The 20,450-nt window shown below is 37.5% G+C and overlaps 1 protein-coding gene across 1 annotated transcript in view; it reads left to right on the forward strand.

Moving 5' to 3' along the window:
- Positions 1-20,450, forward strand: part of LOC126251437 (disintegrin and metalloproteinase domain-containing protein 22) — a 1,101,455-nt gene that overhangs the window by 950,387 nt on the left and 130,618 nt on the right. Inside the window, exon 19 of the mRNA XM_049951862.1 lies at positions 14,275-14,377. Within this exon, the coding sequence (XP_049807819.1) occupies positions 14,275-14,377 (103 nt within the window). The remainder of the gene's footprint in view (positions 1-14,274; positions 14,378-20,450) is intronic.

The following is a 20,450-nucleotide window of genomic DNA, read 5'->3' on the forward strand; positions in this document are numbered from 1 at the left end:
AACTTAAAAAGCATAAAATGTTTTGAATACAATAAGTTTTAGCCATTTGACAGTGTTAATGCAGACATGTTAGCAAAAATAATGTCTAATTACAGTGTTTAATAATTATAAATACAGTCATTTTCTATAAAATAAATAAAATCCATAAATGTAATGAAATGTACCATGAATTAATGTGGCATTTGACACAAAATTATAACAGCAGGCATAATTTCTTCCTAATGATGAGTTTATTATTACAGTATATAGGAAGGGCATTAATCAAAATTAAAATGGAATGTTGGACATTGGTATTATTGATGTCTTGTAGCTGTCATAGTTACCTGCAGTTTTGACACTGGAGTCATGGCCAGATAATCCATGGTTTACGGCCAAAGTGCATTTGCTGGGGGACAGATAAGCATAAACCCTGACATAGCCCATCATTCACCAACTGATCATGGAAGATAGTGAAATACCAGTTAAGTCTTAAATCCTTTTGTTCATTTGGGAAGGATTGTGGCTCTCTGTCACTGTGGACAAACATTTCCATTTTTTACAGCATGTTTACTATGTAGCTTTTCAATGTATTGTGTATAATTTCTAGATTGTCATGAATATGGTGCACTTTACAATTATGTGAGTTTAGATGATTACCGAGGGCACTTTTGTTCATACATGTTTTGTCTGTATTGGATACTGAAATTCCTACTTGTTGACCAACATAAATTTTATTATAATCTTGACAATTAATTTTATAAACGTCCAAACCCATAAATTTGTTAAGTTTCTCACTGATTTTATGATATAGTCTTGCTCCCAAAATTCCTGTAATACAAAAGGCTACATTCACCTTAGCTTTTTTAAAGCTAATGAACAAAACAACATCAGACTAAACTGATATTTCAACATCTTACAAGACCTGCTGGTGTAGCAATACCGTGAATGCTGGACAATGTCGGAGTCGTTGAGTACCTCTCCTCCAGTGGATGCACATCAGCTGCAAGTTGTGGCTTCTCTGACTACAAGTCCAGTGTCAAACCCCAGTAACCATTAGAGTCATGAGATGGCAACAATAACAATTTCCAGCATTCCTTTTTAATTTTAAATAATGCCCTTCACATATACTGTAATAACAAAGTCATCATAATGTCACATCACCCGTATTACACACAAACTTAGCTTTTACTTACATCCTTTATAAGAACTTATGCTTGTTTTTATAATTCTGTGCCATTAAATTTTATTTATTTTATAGAAAAAAATGGTATGCATAATATTCCAACTTTTAGATGCCATTTTCTATAATGTGTCTGCACTAACACCATCAAATGGTTGAATCTTGTACCAGTGGCACTGATCCAATTGTACTGTCATACAGTGAAATTTTTTGATGAGATTCTGTGTATTGAGGTTCCCTTAATATAGTACATCTTCCTTTTACCTACATGTATATAACATGTTATGCTTGGTAAGTTAACTTATTCTCAAAAGTCAATAAGCTCGCAGTAAAATAAATTACTGTCATGAGCCACAAGAAAATTAAAGACTTTGTGCAGCTAATCCACTGTACATGCAAGTTAAACTGAATACAGGCCAGTTGCTATATAGTAACACAGGTGTGGTGATATTGATAGTGTGGTGGAAACCACTGTAATAGTTAGTTAATTTGCTTAGCTGAATTAGTATACCAGGTTGTAGGACTGAAGTGTAACATCTCACACATGGTGTAGTCGACTTGCACAACACTAAGAGCAGTTCATTTTGTTATTTGGCAGAGTCTGTTCAAATAGCATTGTCACCTAGGAAAATGTAAGTTAAAGTCAGACCGCAGTGTCAGCTGACTTGCAGAGATTGAAAGTGAACTTATGGCCACTCAAGCTTAAAGCACTTGGCTAGCTGGTCTCACATGATTGGTCGGCTCGAGATTCTGTATGCTGCTTGCTGACAGCTCCATCACCCGATGTAGACGTAATTACACTTGTTGATAGTTCCATGTCCTCCATTGATATGTCCAGCAGGGCTACAAGAATTAGAGTATTATCAGAATGCTAACTGTGTTTTTAATTAAGTAAATTACTGAATCTATGAATGGTAGCTAAATTTACTCCACTGGAATGAAATTGTACCAGTGTTCTAAAATCATATGAAAATAACAGAATTTAATAGAAGCGGTGACTTGATGTTATTAGTGCACGTAACACGACATAGCATTATGAAATTTTGAAGATTATAACTTCTTTCATAATTGCTGTCGGAAAACTGTATAACTGCTGTTGCAAAACTGTAGCCTGGTGTCTTGTTGTTGTTGTTGTGGTCTTCAGTCCTGAGACTGGTTTGATGCAGCTCTCCATGCTACTCTATCCTCTGCAAGCTTCTTCATCTCCCAGTACCTACTGCAACCTACATCCTTCTGAATCTGCTTAGTGTATGCATCTCTTGGTCTCCCCGTACGATTTTTACCCTCCACGCTGCCCTCCAGTACTAAATTGGTGATCCCTTGATACCTCAGAACATGTCCTACCAACCGATCCCTTCTTCTAGTCAAGTTGTGCCACAAACTCCTCTTCTCCCCAGTCCTATTCAGTACCTCCTCATTAGTTATGTGATCTACCCACCTAATCTTCAGCATTCTTCTGTAGTACCACATTTCGAAAGCTTCTATTCTCTTCTTGTCCAAACTATTTATCGTCCATGTTTCACTTCCATACATGGCTACGCTCCATACAAATACTTTCAGAAAAGACTTCCTGACACTTAAATCTATACTCGATGTTAACAAATTTCTCTTCTTCGGAAACGCTTTCCTTGCCATTGCCAATCTACAATAGACAAATTCTGTAAGCTGCTATTTACTGTTTATGGTCTCAGTGAAATCATGGATGTCAGACATCTTGGTGTATATGGAAAGATGGAATGTGTAAAGGAGATATAAATTTTAAAAAAATCAGAAAAATTTCTAGGCATCCAGATGGATAACAAACAGAGGTGGCACCAGCACATGGATCAGTTAACCAAAATGTTCACTTCTGCCTCCTTTGCATTTTGAAATCTCTATCAGTGTGTTGACCTGTGGACATTGTTGCTAGCATGTTTAGCATACTTTCTTACCTTATTAGTCACTCACTTTAGCGGAATATATGGACTCAGGGATGTAAATACTGGTTAACCATAAAGTTCACAGTGAACAGCCCTAAACTTCACTAGTATAGAGATACCACTAGTGTTCCGCGTAAAGTTACAAAATAGTTTACTTTGAAATATTAGATGAAAACAACAGAAAGTAGTGTAAGAAAGATAACAGTGATTCTTCTTGAAGTAGCTTCTTTTCTGATAATACATATAGCAATCTAGAAGTAATTTCAACAATTATCAGTTTTAGTAGAGTTCCATTAATAGTTATTGGTCACTATTATACTTCACACAAGTAGTCTGCACTGCCAAATTCTATCAATTAATATCTAAGTTGACCCATTTCACTTCCCAAAGGATCCAGTTGATGATGGTATTTATGGAACAAGGTGTGTGAGTGAATGAATGAATGAGTGAGTGAGTGAATTAAGATTTGTAATCATCATTAGAACCTAAGACTGGTGAAGAGTGCAGTTAGACTTGTTACTTTTACAGATTATTTTATGGGTACGGTGCTCTACACTTTATTAAATTGGAGATAAATCATTAGTATATTATATCAGAGTAAAAATGTAGATAAAACAATTGAAACTCCAGGTGATACCAACAATATAAAGAAAATATCAACAATATAAGGAAAAGCTAGATTGCTGCTCACCTTAAAGATGACACATTGAGCTGCAGACAGGAACAGCAAAAAGAGACTTGCACACCATCTTTCAGCTATTCAGCTATAGGTTTTGTCAGAAAAGGAAACACACACACATTCATTTACACAAGCGAGCACATCTCACACACACATGGCCGCGATCTCTGACATATCGGATGCAATTTTCACATAAAATGGAAGCAGCCATCCGGAGGGAGGCAGGGAAGGGGAAGGGATAGCAGGACACAGAAGAATGCTGTTTGGCAAAGCATACAGGGACTGCCAACAAGCACACCGGCGGTAGGCTGTGGGTGGTAGATGGGGAGGGGGAGGAGGGCAGAAATGGGGAGTGTAAAAGGAGAGGATCAGGGAAGGGGAAAGATGTGCAGGTGCGTTGGCAGAGGGTGGCAAGTACAGGGAGACAAGAATAGGGAGGAGGTGATAGGAAATATGGGGAGGGAACTGTTGTGTGGATGGTGTGGGGACAGTAGATTACTGTACGTTGAGGCCAGGATAATTTTGGGAGCAGAGATATCTTACATTTGTGAAGTTCAGAAAATCTGGTGGTGGACTAGAGTTCCAGAAGACTGTAGTAATGAAGCAGTCACTGAAATCAAACATGTCATTCTCAGCTGCATGTTGCCACAGGGTGGTCTACTGCTCTTAGCCACAGTTTGGCATTGTCCTCATCCTTGTGGACAGCTGGTTAATAGTCCTGTCAATATAAAAAGCCGTGCAATGATTGAACAGAGCTGGTATATGATATTAGCTGCTTTCACAGATGTTTCGGTCTCAGTGGGGTTAGGATAAGACAGGTACAGGACTGGAATAGGAAGTGCTTGATTGGTGGATTGGGCAGGTCTTGCACCTGGGTCCTCCACAGGGATATGATACCTATGGCTAGGGATGGGGATTTGGCGTGGCATAAGGATGGACTGGGATGTTATAGAAATTGTGTGGGTGATGGAACACCACATTAGGAGGGATGAGAAGGATGTTGATTAGGATGCCTCTCGTTTCATGACATGATGATAGGTAATGAAAGCTCTGATGAAGGATGTGGTTCAGTTGTGCTTTTGGGTGAGAAAATGGGCATTCAATTGTAGCTGGTTCTTGGGGTTGACGAGAGGGGAAATGGCCCGGAGATCTGTTCGTGGATAATGCCTGAAAGCCTTGTTGAGACCCTCAGCCTACTGGGCAAGAGAGTTCTTGTCACTGCAGACATGCCATACCCAGTTGGCTAAACTGTATGGGAGGGATTTTTTGGTGTGGAAGGGATGACAGATATTGAAATGCAGGTAATGTTGGTGGATGATGGGTTTAATGTTGACAGAGTTGTGGTTGGAGCCACCAGAGAGAAAGAGGTCCAAATCCAGGAAGGTGGCATGCTAGGTTGAGGAAGACCAGGTGAAATGGATGGGGGACTAGGTGTCGGGGTTGTGAAGGAATGAAAATAGAATGTCTTGGCCCTGAGTCCAGATCATGAAGATATCAGTGAACCTGAATGAGAGTAGTGCAATGTGGGTGCCTATGGCTGTGCTGCAAATTTGTTTGTATACTTTCCCTTCCTCTCCTTTCTTGCTCCCCACCCCACAGGCTCCCAACGACATGCCTGTTGGCAGTCTACTCTCTGCATGCTCCACCAGACAGTGCTCATTTCCCCCCCACCCATGCTGCTTCCATTCCAAATGGTAGTTGCATTCTGGTCCGAGCTGCTGGAGTTGTTGGTCATGTGTGTGGGGTGTGCTTGCTTGTGTGAATACATATGTGTTTGTTTCCTTTTTCTGATGAAGGCTTTGGCCAAAAGCTAAAGTGTAAGGGTCTTTTCATTGTGCTTGTCTGCAACTCAACATGTCATCTTTACAGTGAGTAGCAATCAATCTTTTCCTTAGATTGTTGAAAATGTAGATTGCTTACTTTCAGAACACTAAACTAAACATGGAAGCTATGACTGTTTCACTGTAAATGGAATCTCATAAATTTTCACTAACATTGACTAATCATTGTTAAATTTCTGTGTGTCTCTGCAGCTAGCTTAGTGATGTAGTACATTTTAGGTGCAATTCACATGCTGCAGTGTTACTACGAGCCTAGTAATGGAGCTAACTACATTTATTCATGAGAAATGAGAAATAGGATGATAAATGATTCTTGTCATAATGTAACAGCTTAAGCCAACTTTTTCTTAACAATTTATTGTAGTACTTGTATTTTCACTGCCACTTATATGCCATTGATATATTCATTAGTTTAAAATAAATTGAAGAAGATACAGTGCCATGCAATGTATTTTATATTAATTAGTTGGTTAGTGTTGTTTTCTCTAGATCCTGAGGTACCTGGTTCAATGCCCATCTGTGTCAAAAATTTTCGATGTTCAGGGACAGGGTGTTTTTATCATCTTCATCATTTCACCTCATCTTCGTCAACACGCGAGCTGCTGAAGTGGCATCAAGTAGAAAGACTTGCACCAGGTGGCCAACCTACCCCAGACAGGATCTCCCAGAAAATTATGCCATATGATCACTTCATTTCATTTTACATTAATTTAGTAACAGTGACAATATATTAGCAGTCACATTGCAAAAAAGTTAATAGTAAGACTTTTTATGTGACTGGCATTTTAATCTGTACAGTATCTAATGGACAGCATCCTTTAGTGTGTGTTTTACCCAAAGTCCCTCCTAAATATGAATCATGACCGATTTAGCTTGCCATTTGTCAGTTGTAAACAGTTTTTCTCCTCCTCCAATTTTCCTTGTGGCTAACAGTGAAGGTTGCCAATTAATCAGTTCAGAATGTAGTTTCTCTGCTTATGTGACTACTGGCCCTTCTACATCTTCTGCTTTATTTAGGTAAGTGCCACTTTCTCTGTATGATTTTATCTTTTAATGGCTGCATGAGCTTTCTTCTGATTTAGTGGTCCCAATGTGGTTTTTGATTGTGTCCTTTAAATAATTAAAAATAAATATCTAATAATATATTTGCCATTCACTCCATGAATGAAAAATGAATGAGGGAACTACTGTAAATGTGTACATATATCAGAAAAATGTTGTTTCAGTTTTGCTAATGCTTATCAATTTTACACCCAGATATGTGGCATTTAAGTATGGTCATTGCTTACAGTAAAAGCTAAACAATACAGGAATCTGGTAAAAACACACAATAATAGTCTTTTTAAGCATTATGATAGCTGATCTCTAATTGAGGAGCTGTAGTTACAGGTAAACAAAACAATGGACTGAATACTATATATGATTTAGATTTACATATCGTTTTGCAGAGAGTAAAGGGGTTGGAGTCAAGGTCCAGGGCTGGGGTTGTGAAGGGGTAGTGGGAGGGGAGGGAAGGAGGATCAAAAGAGAGAGAAAGCTCTGAAGATACTGCATTTATTGAATTGAGGTCCCAAATAAAATTTGCAAAAATTAAGCAAATTGTTTAATTTTGCTAAGCGATGAATGTGTCAATGAATACGTGCCGGGAGTTGCTGCATCTGTTTGATGATGGACAGGTGCTCTTGTGAAATCAGTTATCACTAGTGAGTGTTGTAGTTGGTTCATTATGGAGTTGAAAGAAAACATTACAATACATTAGCCATATTCTGTGGATCCTGTGGAGGAGAATCCTTAAGATGTGGGAAGCAGTCAAAGATATACATTTTATTCAAATTCGAAACAATGAAATCACTTAATATTATGAAAGAGTATTCAATTTCAATGCTAATGTTGGTTATAGAATAACTTAAAACATCAAACATTTGTGTGACAGTACTCTTTTGTGGACTAGGAGGAGCAGTCAAACAGAAAATTCTTTAATTCAATCTTAATCTTGACCATATTACCTACAAAATATTTAATATGCTCTGGCAGATTGTTAAATACATGTTTTCAAATATTTTGACTCCGCACTAATATTAACTGCTTGAAGTCTTTGTAGAGGTAGCTTCTGATCCTAGTATTATATTCAGGCATCTCATTATTTTTTGAGAAATACTGACATAGGATATTAATGAATATCTAACATAAAAAAAAGAAAGAAAGAAAGAAAAGAAGAAGTGGCCTGTATAGATGTTCCAGACCTAACACCAGATTTAATTCTTACAGTGTACTTCTGTATTCTGAAAATACAATCCCTTTCTGTTTGACTTTTCCCAAAAATGATTCTTTAACTCTTTAGTGAATGGAAATGTGCAAAATAACATAATGTCTTCGTTTTAAATCACCAGTAGCAGTAATTCTGTGTATTGTAAACATAGCAGAACCAGGGCTTTTCGTCAGTTCAAGGCAGTGTGCTTTCCAACTAGGGTTGTGACCTATCTCTGGTACTAAAGACTTAATGTTTTCTACTAATCATATTTCATTGTTTAAGTAGACTGTTTTTACCACTTGTACTTCTATTAGAATTAAAAATTCTGTGTTTGAAGTCTTTTCAAATCTTATTCAATTTCTCTTGTGTTTTCAAATACTTTGCTATGTGTTCCTTTAGTAAGAAGAGAAGCACTTCTTTCTATTCTTATATTTGTAATATCTGCAATAAGTATAAAATTTGCTTCTTCAGACAATGCAAGTTGAAGATCATTTACATACCTCAGAAACAACAGAGGGCCCAAAATAGACTCCTGTGGGCTATAATGTTTTAAAGCTTTAAATTCTGCATGCTCATTGTTATGTGATTGACTTGGAACTGATACATGTTACTTTTTGCTATGTATATAATATAAAAAGAATGAACCTACAGTAGCTACTACTCCATAACGTAACCTTTGCATGGGGATCATTTATTTGTATCAGAAACAGCAGAGGACCCAAACTAAAAGCCTGTGTTACATAATGCCTGAGTGCTCTAAATTCTGCATGCTTATTATCTTGTTACACAGAACTGATACACTATGTTTTCTACCTTGTAGGTAATACAAAAACAATTAACATGCTGTGGCTACTATTCCATAATACTCTAACTTTTGCATGACGATGTAACATTTCAAACAAGAAAAGTTGTAAGCAATTCACAAAATATTACCAGTGTTAATATAAATATAGCCTTTTCAGTTGACAATCCTTTCTGAAGTTCAAACTGTTGGCTAGTGAGTTTTTTCTGTACTAAGTGTTTATAAAGTCTATTGTACATTATCTTCATGAAAAATTCTGGAAGTACAACAGTGAGATTGGTCAGTAATGCATTACTAATGTTTTACCTTGTTGTTTAGAAGTGGCTTGACAACAGTGTACTTCAGACTCTCTGGTAAACTACTACTTTGAATAACATTGGATTCTCTATGGAAAATTTGATGGTAACCACTTGAACATTTATTTTAAAGAAGGTTTATAGTATTGAAAAAGTCTTTCAGAGATGTAGGATGCTGTTGAATTTCATTGAAATTGTTTTCTAATGCTGTTCTTTGACACAGATGGGTCCCTCTCAATGGCTGTCTGACTGACATACCACTCTTATCTACACCAGCCTATCCCTGTTCCCTCCCTGAGAAGAAAACTAACAGTTCGGAAAAGAAGGATACTGTTTGCAATTTTGTATATTTGTTGACAGAACTTCGAATTTCACCTTCAAATGATAAGAAATGGCCAGCTATTCTGTCACATATTAATTTTATAGTTCCATTATAAACTTCAGACTATGTACTAACTGCTTGTTCAATGATAAATTACCTGCTTCTGACAGTGATGACTTAGTTCAGAATTTCACAGCACTGTTATGCAGTTTTAATCTGTCATCAAATGCATCCCATGATACTAGGTTAAGTCTTGTGTTAGTTTCGCATGATGTTCTGATACCATTTGTAACCCAGAGTTTAGGAGCATTTAATCTACTTACAAAGGTTGTTCCTTAGTATAAGAGTATTCGAAGGAGCCTATAATTGTGTTAAAAAATCTTCTTCTTCACTTCATCTGTCCTTCATTGTCCTACAGCTCTCCTCGCTATTAATTTATAATTCATTACTTGTTCACACAAGCCATCTACTCCAATTTTGTTGATATGTTATTTCCATTTTATGCACCCATGCTCTATTTTTTTCATTTATAAAAGATGTATTAAATTCATCTGTTATATTATTGTTTTCTCTTTGATCTCTGAGGTCTATCCTTTAACTTCCCTTAAAAATTTCATTTCAGCTGACTTTCTTATTTCATTTTTCTTAGTTAATTTCTAAGATTTGCTTCCGTATGGTGGAATATCGTAGACACTAGTTTTTAAAATTTTAGCTTCATATCCTTCAGTGTCTCCTCATTCACTGTTCTGTGTATTTTGCCATATATTGTCACAATACAGTATTAGTGTTGTGCTGTTTGACACAGTTACATCAATTAAATACCTGGTTGTAATGTTTCACAGTGATAGGAAATCGAACGAGCACATAATGTCAGTAGTAGGGAAGGAAAATGATCAACTTTGCTTTTATTGGAAGATTTCTAGGAAACTGTAGCTCATTTACAAAAGAAATCATTAATTAAATATTAATGTATCCTGTTCCTCAGTGTTGCTAGTGTGTTCGGGATCCCCACCAGGTCTGATTAAAGGAAGACATGAAAGCAATTCATTGGCATACTGCTAGATTGTCACCAGTAGCTTTGATCAGCATGCATGTATTACAGAAATGGTCTGTGAACTCAAGCAGAACTCCCTCGCCGGAAGGCAATGTTCTTTTTGCAAAACACTATTGAGAAAATTTAGAGAACCAGCATTTTGTAGCAGACTGCAGAATAACTCTCCTGTCACATTTCACATAATGACTGCAAAGACAAGATAAGATAAATTAGGACTTGTATGGAGATGTATAAACAGTCATTTTTCCCTCACTCCTTATGTGACTGAAACAGGAAAAGGATTAACTAGTAGTGGCACAAGATACCCTCCACCATGCAACATACAGTGGCTTGATAGCATATATCTAGATGTAGAAGGTGTAGATTTGAAACTTACTTCATTTATTAGCTAAAATTACTGCCTAACAGCTGAAAATGTGATGTCTGTTCCATTAATGCATTTTAAACTGGAGTTAATTTGCCATCATCTGAATAATTATTTGATCATCAACACGGAGCAAGGAGCAGAGTATTCACTGTGTGTCCTGGTAATAATCTGACACCATGTTTAACTTCCAGTGTGCATATTTTCAGTCTGTATTTCACACATATTTCTTGAATATTTTAATTCCTTCTCATTTTATTACCCCTGTAGTTCTCTGATTATTTTTTTCATCTTGGTATTAAAAATCAACAATTGGTGATCATGATGTGGGAGACCATTAGCTATAGGAAACCATATTTCTGGTGGTGTGAATGGGATAAATGATCTATTTATTTTTCGCAGGTTGAGGGGATATGTGATGTTATTTCAGTGATAGCAAGATCTAACCAAATTTACAAAGAACTCGGCAATATGAGCCCACTTATCAGTATGATGTTGCACCCTCTCTGGCCTGGAAGCATGCATGGATTCAGCTGGGAAGGGTGTCATAAAACCATTGTATTCTCTCCTGAGGCGAGCTGGCCCACAGCTGTTGTAGCTGCTCCTTGATACTGTGGATACTGGCAGTTGATGTCTGAGATGTTCCCACCTATGTTCTATTGGGGACAGATCTGATCATCTTATTGTCCACAGCAATATGTCAACATCACACAGACAGTTCATAGAGACATGTGCCATGTGTGGGTGAGCATTATCCTGCTGAAAAATGGCACCAAGATAATGTTGCATGAGAGGTAACAAATAATGATGCAGGTTGTCCATGATGTACCATTGTGCCATCAGAGTTCCATCAATCACTTCCAACCATGACCTAAAGTCATACTCAGTGACTCCCAACACCTTGTTACCAAGACTAACACAGCTGTTACAAAAGAATAATGGGATCTCTCCCCAGATCACTGCCCAACTCACCATCAGTGCCCATCCAAGGTTAGCTTTCCGGTCATGGCAACACTCTAAAAGCAGCCATTTGTGCTGTGTTGTCAATGGCAGCCTATGCATGGAATAATAATTTACTAGTTAGGCTGCTGCTAACCTTTGACTATTGGTAATGACTGACACACAATGTTGCAGGGAGTCCATTACTTGTTATGAGAAGGGTTTACAATATGCTTGTAGCAGCCAGATTAGGTCAAAAGGAACTTTGAAAATGAGTATGTCTGCCCTATTGTCCAAAGCTATCCAATAGTGGGCCACTGTCATATTCAAGTGCCCCACAAATCTGGCTGTTACATGATTCAACCAGCTGTTACATGATTCAGTCTGAAGACCCACAAAGTGGCTCTTTTCAGACTCTGTCAGGTGCTGCTAACACAGTCTCACATGAGTTTGTAGCCTCTCTATGTCTTTCACTGTCATGATTCAACATCTGATGCTGTTTTCGCCCCTTATATGCTCTACAATGTGTTGTAACAGCACTAAAAATAAACAACACCAAATGCACTCTGGTGGTCATTCTACCTGTCAAAGAGAATTGCATCTCTTATAATTCACATACAATGGTGGGTATGTGTATGAAGTTACATTGTCATCCGACCACTACTTCTGCGCACTTGACTTTTCTTGTCGGGCAGTGTACATCAAATTTTAAGCTCAATACTGCTTCATGATTCTTCAGAAAAGAGATCAGTGCTTAATTTATTGTGCTCTTATCTACTAGTTTCTTTACACTACATTTTTGATCACTGTGATGGACTTCCGTTAATGGGACACATTCATGAAAAGTACTGCAGACAGTATGGATCGATATTATGCATCTCGCTATTGTTTCCTAAGCTCATTAAGAAAACATCCTGCAGCCTGTTCTGAAGGGTTGTGAATAAAAAGCAACAGTTAATTGTCTATGGTCAGAAGCAGTTGTGGACATCATGTGAAAGTTTTCTACACCATTCTATGACTGCCTGGCTTCTGTTCCATTTGTGGCTTGCCATGCCAAAGAATTCAGTAAATCACATTGCTGATAGATTGCATCTATGTTATTCATATCATAACGAATGTTAGTGTTAAAAAAACAACTCGGAGAATTCCAGTACGTGATTAATGTGTCAATCATCAGACAGGTGAGAAGATAAATGGCATGTCATTCTTGTCTTGTAGAAATACTGAGAAACTTTAAGACTACATCCAGATATTTTGTACAGATTTCCTAACTGTTTTGGCCCATATACAAACCTTGTTGATCATGAAGAAATACTTGGTGGCATAATGGCCTTAGGCCTTGCATCTTCTCAAAAATTGAATGAACATTGTTCTCTTCTTGAGCAAGAGATTCACTGAGCAACATCTTCAGTGCTTAGTTTTGTATTCTGCATGGTTAAGTTTACTAAAAATAAAAGATGCAAGGTAGAAAGAAATAATACAAGTTGTGCTCCCAGTTAAGAAACAGTGTTTTGGTAATAAATGTAACACAGCATAGAAACATGTGGAAATGACACGAATATTTAGAATATGCATTTTAATGGTGTATAAACAGTCACTGACCTTGTGTGTAAAAACATTAGCCTAAGTATGGAAATGGCTCAAGGGGGAAAATTGCAGTCTTCATTCATGTTATAGATGAAGCAAAAATTATGAATGAAACACATAGAATAGTGCTAAAGATGTAATTATTTTATGAAGCTGGAGGAGTGTTCAGTAAAAGTTTACATACTCTTCGAAGGCCATTAATTAAATGACAGTGCTGGTGACTCAAATGATCAGAGAAGTGAAACAAATTGGAAAGGGAACAAATAAAATTATAAAATTGTGAAATGTTGATGTGTTTCCTTGTGTATTATTTTCATATCACTCTTGGTTTTCTTTTATGTTTTCTACTATGAAACTGTTGACATATTTTCACCTTAGGTATAATATATTTTTAAGGTTTTCAAAATGAATTTTGGATTTCTTCTCTTGCAATGTCACTACTAGTAAAAAATATTAACAGTTAATGGCATGTATCTTCTTCAATTAATATTACTGATGTCTTTTTTATGTTTTCATATTTTTTTAATGACAAAGATCAAGTGGGCTGATATTTACAGTACAAAATAGTGAAAATGCCAAGTAAATGTGTGAATATTCTAATTATACAGCAGAAAAATGTTTTAATATTGTGCTTAGTGAATGAAACTACATTAGTCACCTACTGATCATTAGACATCACTCCACTTTTGGTTTGTAGCAAATTTAAATATATGTGAGTGAGACTATGAGGAATGTAAGTCCATTGTATATTTTCAGTGTATGCTTTGAGACACATGTATTTTTTACATTTTATTTACTGATTATAGGGTCTAGAAAAGTGTCAATAATGTCAATCAAAGTATCTACTGCATTATGTAGTAAATATAAATAATGATGATAGTGTATGTCATGGACTTCCATCACCTTTCATATCATAAGTACAAACACAATTGAGAATAAAGATGAAAGAATTTCAACATTTATTTAAATTAAAAAATTTATGCGCTATAAGTAAAGAGAAATTGCAGTATGTTTTTCAGCAGAGCAAATTTTTCAATTAAAGACATACAATTCTATTTCAGGGAGTAGTAACAACAACCTAAGCACATTAACCATGGTGTTTATTCTGGTCGTAGTGGTCAACAGTGTCATCATAATATTTGCATGCATGGCCGTTTGCTACAGGTACAGTGCCAGTTGTCGACGCTGTTGGTGTTCATTCGCATCTTGTTCTGTACTGCTTGCTGTGATACATTATTAACAGCATGTTTAGTCAAATACAGGATTTTCATAATTGTTTTTTATAATCCCATTTGTGTATGTCTAACATGGATTTAGTGATGATAAGTTGTTCAGCTCATAGCAACACTTAAGAACTGTGTCTGCTATGCAGTGCCTTTAAATAACTCATCATTGTATAGTGATAATCATTCTGATGTCTCATAATCATATACACATCATATTAAATAAAAATAATGACAGGAACAGAAATCTGTCGTTCCACAGAAAACAAGTAGTACCATATTCGACAAAATAAATATTTATCACTGAAATAGATTTTAATTCCCATATAATGCTCTGAAGTTATATTGCTCACATTGTTTTATAAGAATTGCTGCAGTGTGCAGCATGGAAAGTGGGTTATGTAAATTAAGAAAAGAGTCCAATGTTGTTGTGGGGTGTTGGCGTAAATACAACAAAATATACAGGGACGGACAGAAATATGGAAGCACAAAATACACAACACATTACCATGCCTAATATAATGTAGAAAAGCTATACACATTCAAAACAGCTTCCAGTTATTTCAGAATGGATAAATACAGGTTCTTTATGGTCTTCAAGTGAATCTTATGCCATTTTTTCTGCAAAATAGCGGCAAGTTCAGGTAAGGATGATGTAAGTGAATATTAATCATGCACCCTTCTCTCCAAAATAGACCACAAGGCTCAGTAATATTGAGATGTGGTGACTGGTGGCTAGAGGGAATGCGACAATTCATCCTTGTGCTCTCGAAACAAGTCCTGGATGATGTGTACTGTGTGAATAGAAGGGTCTTGTTGTTTTGCAACAAATCATCATCATTGGGGAAAAATACTTTACCATGGACTAGACCTGATCAGCCATGATGTTCAATAATTCTTGACAGTAATGTAAACTTGCAGAGTAACCATGCTGTCCAAGGAATACTGTGATGTGGTTGCCCAAATTGTCACTGAACCTCTATCATGTTTCACTCTTGGCAGCCAGCAGTCTGCACCATAAGACTGAGATGACATACATAAATGTAACCTTTGGCAGAAGCTGGAAACATTTTGAAACGAGACTTATCTGAACAAGACTCATCTGATGAAATTACTTGTTTCCATTGCTCCATAGTCCAGGTTTTATGTCTTCCTGTTATGGGCATTTGCATCACTAATGAGTGATTTTGAAATTCCATCTCATTGTGGAATTCCCTTCTTATGGAGCTTCCTTGTTGATATTTTGGTGCTGACAGGGTTTGTGAGTGTAACATTCAGTTCTACAGTCACATTTGCAGCCGTCATCCGCTTACTTTTCTTCAGAATCCTCTTCAGTGATCATCCGTCATGATCACTCAACACACACTTTCATCTGCATTGTGACTTAATGAATGGTGTTTTTCTGCTTTCTCTATATGAAATATAAATCCTCAATGCGGTACCTCTTGAAACAACAAATACTTTGGCTACCACAGTTACGGAACCTGATATGAGCACCAGCAATTTTCCCATGTTCAAGTTCACATAGCTCTGACATAATTCACTCACAACTACACAGAATACTGTTCTGACCATGAGTAACATCTGCAACATATTGAGGGCATTACACAGGTGCTATTCGTGGTCAAAAACACCAGTGCCACAGGCAGGCTTTGGCAGCATCTGCATTTGCGTTCAGGTGTGCATTTCTCGGATTGTTTCCATAATTTTTTTCCAGCCCCTGTATGTTCTAAGCAAAATCTAAAGTGAGGAAAAATGCAGAATGAAACAACTACAGCTGTAGAAAAAGTATCAGATCCTTGGTATAGGGAGGAGGCTATTTTTTATTGCCTTAAGTTGAGATTTTTTTAATTTTAAAAGTCCTTAAACAGAGAGGTTTTAAAATATGAACAAAAACAGTGGCACAATAAAAGAGAGAAATGAAAAATACAGCTCAAATAAAATAAAAAGAAGAGGAAAAAGAAAGAAGGAAGAAATTATTATTCTGATTAGGAAACATCTTGGGTCCTGCTCCAAATACTCTCTTGTTGTAACTATCCCATAAAAAGGCAGGACTACCTGTGAAACCAGTCATGTGATCTACAAGGTAAGATGCAACCACTGTGCTGCATTCTATGTGGGCATGACAATGGAAAAACCAGCATGGTATGTAACAATATTATGAAAAGGAACGCAACTCACACACGTGACCACAGTCTCTAGCAGCTGAAGCGAGACTAGGAGCAGCTGCACCAGTGCATGATGGAAGAGGCAACTGGGTGGGTGTGAGAAGGAGGCTGGGGCGAGGAGGGATACAATGGTAGGAATGGGGGACGGCAAAGTGCTGCTGGGGAGCATGCAAGGACGAGGTGAAGAGAGGGTAGGGCAGCTAGGTGCAGTTGGTAGGTTCGAAAGAGGGTGGGGAGAGCCGGACGGAGTGGGGGATAGTGGAAAAGGAGAGAATTAAAAAAACTGGGTGTGTTGTTGGAATGGAGGACTGTGTAGAGCTGGAATGGGCACACGAAAGGGGCTAAATGGGTGAGGACAATAACTGACAAAGGTTGAGGCCAGGAGGGTTACAGGAACGTAGGATATATTGCAGTGAGAGTTCCCACCTGCACAATTCTGGAAAGCTGGTGTTTGTTGAAAGGATCCATATGGCACAGGCTGTGAAGAAGACATTGAGATGAAGAATGTTGTGTTGGGCAGCGAGCTTAGCAACAGGGTGGTCCAGTTGTTTCTCGGCCACAGTTTGCCGATGGCCATTCATGTGAACAGAAGCTTGTTGATTGTCGTGCCTAATAGAATGCAGCACAGTGGTTGCAGCTTAGCTTGTAGATCACATGACTGGTTTCACAGGTAGTCCTGCCTTTGATGAGATAGGTGATGTTTGTGACTAGATTGGAGCAGGTGGTGGTGGGAGCATGTGTGGGACAGGTCTTGCGTCAAGGTCTATTACAGGAATATGAGCCAAGAGGTAAGGAGTTGGGATTAGGTGTTGTGTAGGGATGGACAAGTATGTTGTGCAGGTTCGGTGGACGGCTGAATACCACTGTGAGAGTGGTAGGAAGGATAGTGGGCTGGATATTTCTCATTTCAGCGCATGATGAGAGGTAGTCGAAACCCTGGCAGATAATGTAATTCAGTTGCTCTAGCACTGGGTGGTACTGAGTTACAAGGGGAATGGTCCTTTGTGGCTGGATGGTGAGACTTTGGGAGGTGGTGGGTGACTGGAAAGATAAGACACCCACCACCTCCCAAAGTCTCATTGTCCAGCCACATAGGAGAATTCCCCTCATAACTCAGTACCACCCAGGACTGGAGCAACTGAATTATATTATCTGCCAGGTTTTTGACTACCTCTCGTCATGTGCTGAAATGAGAAATGTCGTGCCCACTATCCTTTCCATCCCTCCCACTGTGATATTCCACCATCCACCGAACCTACACAGTGTACTCATCGATCCCTGCACAACCCCTGCTCTCAACCCTTTACCTCATGGCTCATATCCCTGTAATAGACCTACATGCTAGACTTGTCCAATACATTCTCCCACCAACATCTACTCCAGTCTGGACACAAACATCATCTATCCCATAAAAAGGCAGGACTACCTGTGAAACCAGTCATGTGATCTACAAGGTAAGATGCAACCACTGTGCTGCATTCTATGTGGGCATGACAACCAACAAGGTGTCTGTCCGCATGAATGGCCACTGACAAACAGTGGTCAAGAAACAACTGGACCACCCTGTTATTGAGCACACCGCCCAACAGGGCATTCTACATTTCAGTGACTGCTTCACAGCCAGTGCCATGTGGATCCTTCCCACAAACATAAGCTTTTCTGTACTGCACAGGTGGGAACTCTCACTGCAATATATCCTACGTTCCTGTGACCCTTCTGGCCTTAGCCTTCATTAGTCATTGTCCTCGCTCATCTTGCCCCTTCCCTGTTCCTATCGCAGCTCTATACAGTCCTCTATTCCACCAACACACAAAATTCAAGTATACATTAATAATTACTTAGCAATGGAAACTCAACTGAGGTGTTTCTCTAAATGTTGAAAACATACAACAAAGCACATGTGTAAAAACATGCATAGTAATTATTTTGTCATTGTTGACACAGATGTAATACACTGTACACAAACACACACACACACACACACACACACACACACACAAACTGATAAGCATAAGATTTTTGATAAACTCATTTTAATCTGATCAGTGCTGCCATATGCTCCTATTGTTTGTCAATAATACAGTGAACTCGAAAAGTCATTCACCTTCACACAAAAAACTATAGCTGCAGTTAAAACTTGAACTTAAAAATGAGAAAGAGAAGATGTGAAGAACATTTAACTTAAAATTTCTCAGTAGTTATAACTAGATTTCTCCTTCCCTTAAAGCCCATTACAAATAATGCAGTGAATTAGGTTAATATGCTGTGAAACCTGTATAAATACGCGAAAATGTTCTAAATCCTGTATTAGAGTAGACATTGCTGCCTTGATATATGCGCATTGGTGTTTTGAGTAATGGTTGTATATCAATATTTGCGATTTAATTTTAGCATTGTTGTTTATTTTTTCCAATTATAAACTGTGGATCATTGTTTTGGTTGCATTTGGTGTACAGATATTTCTTCATGAGATTCTGAAGGAAGATACAATGATTGCTGTGTACAATAGGAATAATATTGCTATCAATATGCCTGATCTTTGCTTATGTATTTAATTGCAGTGGTCATGGTGTGATATTTGCTTCATTGAACAATTCTTACTTTGGTGTGTTTGATTGTTGTATGATGTTTTATTAAACTAGTATTGTTTTTAAGATAAGAAACTTTTTGTATGTTTGTCATGTTGTACATGTGTTACAGTGTAAAAAGAAATGTTGTAGTGTTGTGATAACTGTTGTTTTTGTAGATGGTTGCAGAGCCTCTTTATATTTCCTATTTCTGACATATGTACAGTTTGTGTTAAACCCTTGGTGCATCGTTGTTTATTTATGCTTCTGTATTTTGTTTTCATTTTTTCCTTCTTTTACTCTCTCTGTCTGCATGCCTGGCCATCGTGTGGATATGGGTCATAATCGGCACCACTACTGAATTCTTCACAACTCGTCATCGTATGGGGAAATGTAATATAAATGATATCTTTCTTTTCTAAATCTTTAAATGGTGACAACACTGGGGCACTTCAACGGTCATCTCTCCAACTGTGAGTCAATTTATTCTTTGTCAACGGTCCCCACAACAATTAATTTTGTTACTCCGGTTACGATTCACAAATGCTTATTCCCAATTTCTTTATGTTAAAATCGTGTCACTTTTTTCCCTGTTCTCACAACACAATACACTCAATAACACTGCTAAACAATTTATTTTACCTTAAAATGAAATCCACCAAAAATTATTCTTATTATTTTTGCATGTGATTTAAAACAGAGAACTACCACAGCACAAACACTGTATTTCTTGTAGTTATGCTGATGTCCGTGGTAGGGGGGGTTTTCATAGTATTTGCTCTGATGGCCCTTTGCTACAGGTCAGTCGTAGTACACAAAAACTTCTCCCTCTGCCTCAGGTTAGTGAGCAGAAAAATCAGCAGGTAGTTCTCACACACTCTTCCATACTTTCATTCTCATACTAGAGCAGATATTTAAATACATTCTCAAATTAGCTGAAGGAAGCAGATTTGATTTCTGATGACTTAGTAAAAAACTATTCCTTGACAGTAAAAATACATGATGGAATCAAATAACCATAGAGGAAGAATAATGTTCCTCTAAGGTGTTTGCTGAAAAAGTGTGATGTATTTTTGGACCATAGTTTGATTCCTACTCCCAAATTAATTTCCCTTTTGCCTCTACATGCTGTACATACTCTTAAATCTATTTCTGGGTTCATCCAGCTTTCGCATTAAATGGAATGTAGATGTTTTTCATGCTCTTAACTCATAGCATTATAAAATTCAAGTATACATTAATAATTAATTAGGAATCGAAACTCAACTGAGGTGTTTCT

Source organism: Schistocerca nitens, chromosome 4, assembly GCF_023898315.1.
Source record: "Schistocerca nitens isolate TAMUIC-IGC-003100 chromosome 4, iqSchNite1.1, whole genome shotgun sequence".
Lineage (NCBI taxonomy): Eukaryota > Metazoa > Arthropoda > Insecta > Orthoptera > Acrididae > Schistocerca > Schistocerca nitens.